Source organism: Lathamus discolor, chromosome 1 (genome assembly GCF_037157495.1).
Source record: "Lathamus discolor isolate bLatDis1 chromosome 1, bLatDis1.hap1, whole genome shotgun sequence".
NCBI classification, from domain to species: domain Eukaryota; kingdom Metazoa; phylum Chordata; class Aves; order Psittaciformes; family Psittacidae; genus Lathamus; species Lathamus discolor.
In genome coordinates, this window is record NC_088884.1 from 136,473,734 (window position 1) to 136,486,283 (window position 12,550).

General features: G+C 41.5%; 1 protein-coding gene across 2 annotated transcripts in view; it reads right to left on the reverse strand.

The window, feature by feature from the left end:
- Window positions 1-931: 931 nt before the first annotated feature.
- The window catches only part of KIT (KIT proto-oncogene, receptor tyrosine kinase), a 55,654-nt gene continuing 44,035 nt past the window's right edge, over window positions 932-12,550 (reverse strand). For both annotated transcript variants that reach the window (XM_065697173.1, XM_065697168.1), the window contains 7 exons: window positions 12,044-12,132; window positions 11,575-11,702; window positions 8,310-8,432; window positions 5,788-5,899; window positions 5,591-5,690; window positions 4,850-4,955; window positions 932-3,188 (listed from right to left, as the gene is read on the reverse strand). In XM_065697173.1, coding sequence (XP_065553245.1) covers window positions 3,063-3,188; window positions 4,850-4,955; window positions 5,591-5,690; window positions 5,788-5,899; window positions 8,310-8,432; window positions 11,575-11,702; window positions 12,044-12,132 — 784 coding nt within the window. In that variant the 3' untranslated portion in view covers window positions 932-3,062. The remainder of the gene's footprint in view (window positions 3,189-4,849; window positions 4,956-5,590; window positions 5,691-5,787; window positions 5,900-8,309; window positions 8,433-11,574; window positions 11,703-12,043; window positions 12,133-12,550) is intronic.

A 12,550-nucleotide genomic window follows, 5' to 3' on the forward strand; every position in this document is an offset into this window, starting at 1 on the left:
TGTGCTAACTGAATAAATGCATAGAATAGCTCCTTTGGCTATGCCAAGTAAGAATTCACTAATTATTTGTACCAGCTCAGCTACTGGGATACCTCAGTATGAAGTCTACTTTTCTTGACATGGGGAGTGGACGAGACGGGAGAAAAAATGGTTCAAAGTCAGCCACAGTCTCGGTATCTTCTGAAGCTGTACTAGAAAACACTGACAATGCTAATTGTCACAAAGCTGGCACCTCCTGGCTCCTGACAAAATTACTTTTTAATTTTCTTAATCAGTTTTATCAAACAGAGCCAAGACCTGGGTGGAAGAAAAAATACCCATGAAACTGTTTTAAAAAGTTCTTAAAAGTTCTTTAAACTGTTTTAAAAAGGAAGGAAGCTCTTCAAAGAGGTTTTCTGACAGAACAGAAATGGTTAAGGACCAAAACAGTTGAGGTCTGTCACTCATATGAGTTAGTAGGGGGTTTTGATAGTATGGTTCTAGAAACTTTTGATTATACACTCTGTACCTACTATAACCACATACCAACTATGCTGATGCTAACCCTTACGCAGCAGAGTTAAGAATGAGCAGGTAAGTCATAGATTTCAAATTTGGAGTAATTAAAACACAGAGTCTCCCAGTGAGATGCAGGATACCTGCTCGGCAAGGGAAGTATTACGTTTTCTCTTTCTGATGCCCCCAACCAAAGCAGCATGAAGTATCTCATCCTGCCTCCCTTCTTCCTGACAGATAGACTCCATTATCAGTCTACAGGATCAATCTTTAGTTGAAATTTTTGCGGAAGAAACCTGCATCCATGTTTGCAAGTATTTGTCCCATATATTCACAGGTAAAGAACTTTATAATTAAACATTAAGGTTTTCTGTCACACAGTTGCAAAAATGTTTCAGAATACCAAACTTGACCTGTGTGTGGCCAGACACTAAGATTTTGCTTCAACCCAAAAATTTATTGACTTACATGAAAATATTCCATCTTAACATAGTACACATTGGTAGCATTTGAATACATATTTACAGATTTATTTGAACTTTTCTGAACTGCAATTCTACAACCGAGCAACATATCCATAAGTGTTTCATAAACTTTCAAACACTTACATATTTATACATATAGTTTTTGCATATATATATATAAAAAAATATTTTTGAGACTCAAGGACCGAGAATAGTCAAAAGGACATTATTGCTACATTTCCATATTTACAAAAACAATGCATAAACCCATTCAAAACACCAAGCCATTGCAAAATAAGATTCAAAAATCCCCAAATTATAAAAATATACATTTCAAGAACGAAAAACCCAAACCTCTTTCAGCTAAGTGTCTGTATAGTACCGAGACATCTATAATTATAACAACTAGCTTGTCTACAGTAGCTCTCAAAGCCAACACGTTACAAAAGAGCTTTTATAGCATTAAACTGAAAATGCTCAACAACAAGTATGCATAAGAGTGCCTCCAAACAACTGGCTAACTTTGGAAAGGTGCAACAGCCTAAGTATGTTCAGTGCAAATGGCTAATTTTTGACTTAACTCTGAAAGACAGCTTCCTGTAACAATAAACCAAATGCACAGTCATTGAAGCAGTGCGGTATTCAACATAACCCAAAATATACTACCAGTGTGTGTATTTACAATTACCTTGCATTTGGGCAGTTAGTTACAGATTTAAACTGCATGTAAACTCAACCAAAATCCTGGTAAGGTATAAGTTACAGAGTGCTTAAGTGCATTGTAAATAAATAGGTACTCCACTAGGACTCTGTCACTGACAAATGCTTCTTTCAATGCCTTTTCTAATTTCTAGGGGACAGAAACAAAAGAAGAAAATAACTAGCCCAGTCCTAGGCTGAACAGGTACAGATCCAAAGCCTCATGTCTGTCAAACAAGAATGAAGGGATACTTTCTTTCACCCCTTCACAGCTAGGCTCTTCTTTATGATCTCTGGACTACAACAGAAAGATGAAACAACTTGGGGCGGGAGGAAATAGCCCTTTCCAGTTAGCACTATCCAAGCCTGCCTGTGTGAAAGATTCACCTGGGTAGGACAAGATAAAGAAAGGGCCCCTAGGAGAGACATTTTTGCCTCTGCTCTTGCTTAGATAAGATGACTTGTTAAACGGCCTCTCCTCCAGACACACCAATGGGAGCAGCCCTCCTCCTCTATTTTGACCAACATGGCAGGGCCCACCTATCTTTGGTGAACACTTTTGGACATAAATATAAGCAAGACAAGCATCCAAACCCTTGGGCTCCCAAGGCAGGGAGGTGTGGGAGTGGTTCAGGCTCTGTGTTGCAGTGACACCCTGTGATGGGCAGCTCTGTCTGCTGCTGGTGGGGAATGGGCCAGTGGAAAGTACTGCCTATATCCACAGAAACCTTGTGACTGGTCTGCAAGGCTGACAGTGTGGGTGGGAAATGAAGATGCACGTTCTTCTCCCCTCCTCTGGTTCAAACCCCAGAGCTCCCAGGAGGGTTTGCTGCTGTGCAGACCAACTTTGGAAGGGTCTCGGTCCCTTGTCCTCTTGCCCAGATACATACAGCCCCCTTGCTGGCCTCTATGATACTTGCCTGGGAAAGCTTCTCAGGCATGGCTGGATGTGGAAAGGGGTTTGCAAAGCCATTAGCTTAATATTAGTTTATTTCTTACATTTGTGAAACAAGATTAACTAGAAAATGACTGTAGGCCTTCCAGGCGCGGATCCAGAGAAGGATCACAGCAGATTTGGTTTGATCTGCTGTCATCTCATTCCACACCCTGGCTCAGGATTTCTTTTGTTGGTTGGTTTTTTTTTTCTTCAGATCTGGCTCTCTACTGCAAATACACACAATATAGCAAAATATATACAGCTTCAGTTAACATTGCAATGATGCGTGTAACCGTGCTCAGAAGATTATGTGTAACAGTGTGTGGTAAAGGACAGTATTACAACAACGTTTCAGCTACACAGTGGTAGTAGTGAGTAAAAGTAAAAGAAATTATTGAAGTTGTCCATCTCTCACCCCCTGCACAATACAGCTAATACATCTGGGCTCCTCTTCTTCCAGATGCCACTCAAACATCTTCACGTACCAGGAGAGGCTGAGTAGATGAAGCACTACTACCCACCGAGTTAATCCTCACTGAGTGATCTGGAGCGTTTTCTTGACTGGAAGGTGGAGTTGAGAAGTTCGCATAAACCTGCAGACACCAAAGACCAGTGTCAGTACTCTTCACGCGTACCTGGAGAGCATGCCTTTACTAGCCTTTTCTCACCGTGTACTACACACCACTGTGGAGAGGTTCCAGATCAAGCGTTTCTTTGTAAATCTAAAGAGATTTTCAAAATTTCTTGGGCTTAACTGCTCTTTTAGAGAATCAAGAACATCAATCTCAGTTATTAACAACACCACAGCTTCTAACTGCATGTCAAATTTCAACTGAGCTCGAGAAACGCAGCCCAGGCTATTACTAAACTCCCTCAGAAACCTCACTAACACTTCCTTCATATTCTTGTTTTTGTTTTAGTAATGCCTGCACCTGCCAAAAATATGCTACAGGATGCAATCGAACACCAACAGCTTTCAGTTTCCTCTTTTCTCAAATTGTCAGGAAGCCATGTACTCTGTGCCCAAACAAGGCATCCAGAAGGTAAAAAGGAGCTTTATTTTTAAAACAGGTTTTAAACCTACTTCTTTAAACCCCAGTAGCACACAATGTGATTGTGAGAAAACATCCAAATTTCTGATGTGCCTCTAATTTTTCTTTGGACTGTTTTGTCCAGTTACCCTCCCACAAAAGCTTTTACTAGAGAATGGTCGATGAAGCAGCGAATATGGTTTGACATGACATACCTCCAAGGTTATAAAAACAGAGCTAGGGGAAGCAAGAGAGAAGAGGCAGAAGAGCATGGAAAGCTCAACCCCTTAGTCCACACAGATTTCTAATACAAACAAATGCTAAGTATACTTTATGTCTGAGATGTTTCCCAGATCAATAACATTTTTTGTAGTTTAAAACGAATTTACAAAGTAAATCAAAAGTGTTGTGCCAGGTCTATTTTGAGTGAGAAAGATCAACCATACTAACAGTCTACACCAGCTAGTATGTTTTAGGTATGGGCTTAGACAGCTACTGTCTAGTGGCACAATTAAGCAGCAGTGAGTAGCTGTTGTGGTTTAAAGCCTGTCAACAAGTTGGCCATGCAGTCCACACTCTGCCCCCCCAACCCCACTCCCGGAGGGATGGGGAGGAGAACCGAAAGAATGTAACTCCCACGGGTTGCGATAAGAACAGTCCAGTAACTAAGGTATAACACAAACCACTGCTGCTACCACCACCAATAATAATAATGATAAGAGAAATAACAAGGGAAGAGAATACGATACCACCCGCCGAAACGAGCCCAACCGAGCAGAGAGTGCCCTTCTGGGTAACTCCCAGTTACATCCCAGGATGTGCTGTGGTATGGAATACCCCTTTGGCTAGTTTGGGTCAGGTGTCCTGTCTCTGCTTCCTCCCGTCTCCCTCCCTGGCAGAGCATGAAACTCACAAAGTCCTATGGCCAGTCTAAACACTTGAGCAGTAACTAAAAACATCGGTGTTATCTGCTTTGTTCCCAGGCAGAAAGCCAAAAACACAGCGCTGCACCAGCTACTAAGAAGGAGAAAAAATGGCTGCTACTGCTGAACCCAGGACAGTAGCCCAGATATCATTCCTTCCACCCAAACTAACAGTGCAAAGCTACTTAAGTAATGCTGGAAAATCAATGGAGCACCCAGTGTTTTTGCTCCTCACAGTTCTAGTGTAAAGTCTTGCTTGAAACTGCTTTGACTCCTGAAATCTGCTGATCCATAACTTACCCGGGGGGCATTATCTGAAAGCTGCTGCTCTATCAGCTGTACGATTTGTTTGAATGTGGGTCTCTGTAATGGATCAGCATCCCAGCAACTCTTCATTATGTCATACCTGCAAAGATAATGAAATTAAGTACCTCTCATGAGGAAGGCACCTATCTCATTTCCATCGTTATTTCAAAGAAAAGTGTGACCCGGTCCCACCTTCTTTAAATGATACTTAAGAATAGAAACAGCGCTGATAACACCTGAGCTTGTAACAACAAAGGACTCAATACTCATTGGTGCCTCTGGACAGAACTTTCTTTGACAGCTTGCTAAGTGCCAACCATTTGCAAAACAGAGGATTAGGGATGGCTCATAAAGAAGAGCAGTAGTCAGTCCTCTCACTGTCAGGAAGTACAGTGCAAATGCAGATGCTGTACAATCTAGTAATGCATCTCTATGTCTACTGTATCTGAACTAAAAATGTTTGTGTTCTGTGATCCGTCAATAATTCATTGACATGGGGCAGATGCCATGACAAAGTGATCAGATGACACAGCACATGAGTGTATTTCATTGCTTGTAACAACACAGGCATGTATTCTGCTAGTTAGAGTACATGAATTATTTAAAACATGAAAAAATCTTAAACAAAAAAAGACAACGAGGCAGTGCAATGAGCCTTAAGGCAAGGATGGAAGCGTCCCTTCCTTTGTGCCACTGCTTATGTTTGGTGATCAGAGGTTCTGGTTTCTCACTTACATTTCAGGTGGTGCACACTCAGGGCTGAACATCCTGTATCCCTCCTTGATCATTTTATAGAACTTGGAGTCCACAGGCATCCCTGGATAAGGGCTGCTTCCTGTTGAGAGAGCACACGAGCAACATGATTTCTGCACCTGCAATAAACCCAAGATGAAATAGAAATCCCCTAAAGTACAGATCTTGAAGGAGCTTACCTAAAGAAAAGAGCTCCCAAAGCAATATCCCATAAGACCAGACATCACTCTCAAAGGTGTAGACACAATTGAAAATACTTTCAGGTGCCATCCACTTCACAGGAAGACGGGCCTTTCCAGGGAAAAGGGAATAAATTAAGACAATAGACATAAGGAATACAAAATTTACAATATAAAATTAAGCTTTTCTACCTCTTACATGCTTTAAATGCTCATTAAATCAAGAAATCCAACCAATCTCAAATATCCAACCGAAATTGAAATCTTGGCATTTTAGAGTCTCTAAGCACTGCATGGGTATTGATCCATCTTTCTGTGGACCTACCAAACTCCTGCAGTTCCTTGCACTCTGATTTTCTGTATACTGTATGATTCCTCCTGTCTTGTTTACAAAAGATGGCAGGCAGCCAGAGCAAAATAATATGTATGACCATAGCATGGTTCCTTATGCAAACATGGAAGTCTACTTCCACAGACTGGTTACCATATGCACACAGGTAAGATTAACCTAGTCAAGATGCTTCAAGACTTTAATCAACAGTTAAGACACCTGCTTTAGATCCTCAGCGTATCAGAAAATCACAAGAAATAAATATATATTGACACATATTTTGGGTGGGAGTATTAATCTGCTGAAGGATAAAAAGGCTCTGCAGAGGGATCTGGACAGGCTGGATTGATGGACTGAGGCCAACTGTATGAGGTTCAACAAGGCAAAGGGCCGGGTCCTGCACTGGGGTCACAACCCCACACAATGCTACAGCTTGGGGAAAAGTGGCTGGAAAGCTGCTCGGAGGAAAAGGACCTGGGGGTGCTGACTGACAGCTGCTGAACATGAGCCAGCTTGTGCCCAGGCAGCCAAGAAGGCCAATGGCATCCTGGCCTGTATCAGCAACAGCGCAGCCAGCAGGCAGGGCAGTGATCGTACCCCTGCACTGGGCACTGGTGAGGCCACATCTCAAATCCTGTGTTCAGTTCTGGGCCCCTCACTACAAGAGAGACATTGAGGTGCTGGAGAGGGTCCAGAGAAGGGCAACAGAGCTGGTGAAGGGTCTGGAGCACAAGTCTGATGAGGAACGGCTGAGGGAATTGGGGGTGTTTAGTTTAGTCTGGAGAAAAGGAGGCTTAGGGGGGACCTTATCAATCTCTACAACCACCTGAAAGAGGTTGTAATCAGGTGGGGGTCAGTCTCTCCTCCCAAGTAACAAGTGATATGGCAGGAGGAAATGGCCTCAAGTTGTGACAGGGGAGGCTTGGACTGGGTATTAGGAAAACTTTCTTCATTGATGAAAGGGTTGACAAGCACTGGAACAGGCTGCCCTGGGAAGTGATGGAGTCACCATCTCTGGAGGTGTTTGAAAGATGTTTAGATGTGACACTTAGGAACATGGTTTACTGGTGACCTTGACAGTGCTGGGTTTATGATTAGACTTAGTGACCTTAAAGATCTTTTCTAGCCTAAAAAATTCTATGATTCTATGATTTTTCATAAATTCGTGTGGGGACAGACATCCCTTGGGAATGCCAACTGAAGCAGAGGAAAGGGCACAGAAAGCCCTTTCTGTAGGAACCGGTCAGGCTTCTATCCTAAGCATTTGTCCTACTGTGAGAGAAACCTGTTAAGTGGTCGTGCAACGGTATGTCAAAAGTTACATTTCAGCCATACTATTGAGATGAATTTGCCATGGGCTGGCTCACCAGACAGTCAACCAGAGCTGTTTATTTCCTGAACACAGACAGCAAAAACTCTTCCTGGGCAAGCCCCCAGCTGCTGTCATCAGCACTGCCTCCCAGCAGTATCCACAACCGGCAATGCCTCAGCACTCCTCATCTGCTTTAAGATCAGGCCAGATGCAATTGGATGCCTCCTGCAGCCACTGCTTCCTCTCTCCCCCACCAGGCAGCTGCAGCCTATCCTCCTCTGACCCTTTCAGGCTACGGAATCAAAGAAAACCATGGCTTTTTGCCTCCCACTATGCCCTAATCAATAAATTCACACTTCAGAATCCAGTTTCCATTGTCTGAGTGATGTGTTACAGCACAGAAGAGGATGCAAGCCCCAGATTATATAGGTATTTTAAAAACGAACCATTTCAGTAATGCACAAATATAGTAATGCCAAGAGAAAACAAGTTTCAAAATAATTATATTTAAGATTGAGCTACCAGCATATTCCAATGGCAAAACTTACAATTATTCATAGAGATATAACTTTTAGTACATTCAGATGTAGCAGAAAGACTTGGCATTGAATTGGTGCAGCAAAATCCTCTCCTCCACTACAACATGCATTTAAACACCAGCATGTTTTTTTCCAGTATAACACCACACACATACCAAAGGGTTTGTCAGCACACACATCTACATCAGGAATTGCTCCTGCTAACATTTCTGACCAGCATGGATATATACCAGAATTTGGAAATCTACACTTCTGTGTAAGGAAGACTTTTATTTTCATGTCAAGACAACAAGAACTCCCCAAACTTAAAACAGGTGGCTTAAGTATCATATATACTTACGTTTCCCTTGACCACATAATTGGAGTCATTCCTTATGTCTCTTGCCAGGCCAAAGTCACAGATTTTTGTTATTCGACCATGAGTAAGAAGAATATTTCTTGCAGCCAGATCCCTGTGAATGCACTAAATAACAAACAAACAAAGCTATTTTATAATCATCTCAACAAGCTGTTGCTTGGTTACATGTATACTCAGCTATTCAACTTACTGCGTTATGCATTTTATGGTAAGCTGAAAGTCATAATGAAGCCATGTGACGATAAGCTTACTCAGATGATTAAGCATTCTGGTGTAGTATCTTTACTATCATGACATTGATCCACATAGCTAAGGTTGTCTATGCATTTATTTTAGAAAAGAGCATTTGCAGTCACTTTCAGTTTTCTACTGTTCCACATTTGCGCTGAAGTTTCATATACTTCTTCTCTGCCATTTTATCAAAAATAATCACTGCCTTGTTTCCTAACACAGGACAAATAAGGGGAAAATATGGTTTGTTTCTAAAATAATTCCAGTCTTCCATTAATAACTATTGCGGTTGAGGAAAAAGTGCTGAGAAGATGAAAATAGGGAAAATTATTGCAGTAACTCAAAGCCAACAGCTTGGAAACTGAATCCCATTTCAGAAATACTCCTCTGGAAGATCTGAATTATTAAGTACCTACGAGATCTTTATAAGCAGACCTAAGTATTTGAAAATACTGTAAATTTTCACACGCCAGTCTCTTTCAGTGTACAGTCATGTGTTCAGTGACCTAGCTAGCTTATATTCCTGTTTTCTGGAATACATTTCCCAGGCTCCAGATGGGTGCTTGAGTTTCCCACGAGCTGTGTTCCTGTGTATGCAGTTGTGGAAGCCATGTGCATTTCTTAAGAGAACGGAGGCAGGTCCCTAACAAAATTATCTCTTTTTCCATCTGGAAAGGAGAGTGTTAAGCTCCTGTTTTACTGATGGTATATAGTATGCAGGCGAAACCTGTCTAAAGAATACCTGAAGATGGTTCATTTTTTTTTTTTCCTTGAAATATGAAACTTCAGGAATTCCCTACAAAAAATTACTTAAAATATCAAGAGTTATGCAAATCAAACTCAGACCTGCAGGTTGCATAAATCCCTTAATCTCTGTCCCTTCTGCAGGCTTACATGAGGAACTATTTTTAATGACAGTTACTGTCTCAGGGGACTCTCATTCACCTCCCAGTCCAACATATTCTGCACTTTGCATATGTAAAGGTAAGAGCGTAAGTGCACTGCAGCAGTAAAGTGAAGGAATGGTCAAGCATCCAGCACGTCTCTGCCTTGTTCAGTCTGCACTGAATAAAGACTTTGTCCATTGGAGGAAGCCCTGTCTTGTGATTAAGTCACCACATGCTTAATAAGGGAATTATTTCCCCGTGACAGACTCCTATCCCAGCTCCTGCACAGAGGCACTTTTATGCCTCTGAGCCTTGATACACAAGCAAGTTGCAAAAGAGCAGCTGGGTACTCTGCGCTGATGATCTGCATTGACCCTCCTTCCCTGAGAGTGTGAGGCAATCTGAGGCATCTTATCCATCAGCCCACACTACTCTGCATTTACTAGCTGGAGCTAAGAGCGCATAGGTACACTAAGACTGAAAAGGTCCAAGCACAACAATGTGTTAGCACAGTGAACTTAATTCTGTGATAAAGCTGTTTATTCTTCACTGCCAAAGCAACATCACTCATTACTTCCCAACCTCACGTTCAGGTGGTGTTACATTCATTATTGCCTTTGCTACTCAGTGTCACAGTGTCAGTTTGAGAAAGGAGTCCTCAGGAATGATGCATAGTGAATTCTGGGGCTATTCTATAGGAAGATAAGAAGAAATAAAGAACATGTGTGCTAAGCAGTGGATGTCCTGCATATTGAAGGATAGAGGAGCCTGATGAAAACCACTAAAATCTGTAGTATGTGTTTGCCCGTAGGCCTGTTTTGAAGCTGTTAATAGATGAAAATTAAACCAAAGGGTTTGGAAGGAGGAACAGTGGGGGAAAAAGCAAGTCCAAAAGCAAGTTTTAATGTGGACTTCCTCCGGAGCAGAATTAGACCCACATTTTCCACTGTTAACACAGGATCCTAGACTTACACTATTTTTGTCAAACTGCATGTTTGGTTTTGCTCGTTATCCAAGGTGCAACTGCACTACCCTGTGTCTCTATTAGTTACAGTGTTCACATGCTGAATGGCATTTTTCCAATATAATGTAAGAACAACCAACAGGAAGAAAACAATTATGCTGTGCTTAAGACTTCTATTCTATTATAAATCCCTTTCTGTTCTGCAATACCTCCCCTATGAAACCCAAAGAAATGCCTATTATGTTCAGTGTAGCCTGTGAAGATTCTTTGTGGGTCTCTAGGCTGGTTTTATCTTTCCAGAAATTAAAAACCAAGATATATCCTGTACATTTCACCATACTGCTAAAAAACCCCAAAAAAGCACACAGTGTGATACCTCTCCTGTTTAAGGAAGTATTCTGCATGAGAGGAGTAGCAAGTGCAGTGTTGTTTAGAACTAATGCAGACAGACAGTTGCGAAACTGTCTCCATAGTGTTGTTTATTGTGTAAATTCTCAGGCAGAGAATGAATCTTAAACTCACAAGTTTTAATTGCTTTTCTGAAGGAGCCCACATGTTGGGTTACCATTTTTTTCCTGAATTCCCTTTAATTCCCATACACCAGAGCAGACTGAAGAAATAACTCCTTGAGGTTTCCATTCACTGCTTCCAAAGCCGTCAGGAGTTTTGCGTGCTCCAGGAAACAAGGAAGGGCTGAAGATGAAACCCGTAAGAGGCACCAGACAAGCTCAGCAAGGTTCAGCTGTACCTCCCATCTCCCAGCACATGACGTTATTAATCAGTGGAGTCTCGGGGTGCAGCAAACCTACTACGCTGCAATTCCTCCCTTCTGTCTCTTCTCTTGACATTTCTATGACTACTTTCTGTTCATGAGCAAGGCCACCGATTGTACTAGCCTGAACTGTGGATGTGCAATAGCACTGCTTGACATTGACTACTGTGCACCCTGTATTCTGTTTTATGGGATATAAACCTCCGCTTTTGGCCAACATTAGCCAAAGCTGCAGGTACAAGAAAGAGCATATCAGTTTCCAGTGCTTGTTGAAAAGAACACAGAAATATTCAGCATTTAAACATACAGATCACATTAAAACACTCAAAAGTGATGCTAGAGGACATCGGAAATCTACTGATTCAGTCCAGCTCTGAAAAATTCTTAACTTACATTTTTGGAGGCAAGGAAGCTCATGCCCTTTGCCACCTGGTAAGAAAAGCTTAGTAAATCTTCAACATCTAGGGCAAGTTCGTCGTCTTCTGACACAGAAAGAGTAACATCCTGATCGGTGTAGGATCCTACACAATATAAACAACAGCTTTTGAGTAGAGCAAGTGTAATAATTTAGAAACAGAGTTGTCTTAATGTTAAACAAAACAGTGATCTAAATAAGTACCAGAGTCACATAAATAGCCCATCACCGAAAAGCAGAAAATAATTCTGATACTCCATTTAAATGTGGAGAAACACAAGACACTGTAATTCAGCATACTGTTCTTTCTCAAGCCTTCTCATATCAATTAATGAGTTTTAATTGTCCTCGTCTGTGAGAGAAAAGTCTGATAAAACCGAAAAAATCCATGAAGCCCCTCTCTCTGCACTCCCACAGGCAAAGAGAATTCCTTGTCAGTGTACTCACCAGACTTCACTGGTCTTTTTTTATCAGGTTTTGGTGGGACTGCATATGACACTCCCGGTTTCATGTCCATGTACTCATTGGCAACATCACTGTAGAGGCAGATGAAATGAAACGTAGTTTAGTAAAAAAGGTCTCAAAAGGCATCCAAACAAAAAGCCAAGGTTACTCCAACCTTCTGAATATAATGCTTTACAAATGATTGGTAGATTGGAAACTCATGGGTGTGTAAAAAAGATGCGGAAAGGCCTGTACAGTTTCTCAGTACAGCTAATGATACATCTCAAAGTTTGGAGTTTGGCTCAGGTGAGCAAACAAAACCTTTCAGATATACACTGTTTATACAGACTTCACTCTCTATAAATTAACATCCAGATGTTTCACAGGATTTGGTACTGCTTCCTTCTTCTGCTTAGGCCGACTTCTACCAGAATATTTCAGCAACTCAAGTGGCAATGGAAATGCAGAAGACAAATGGTAAAAAATGTTAAATTCAGAGATTCCCAAGTA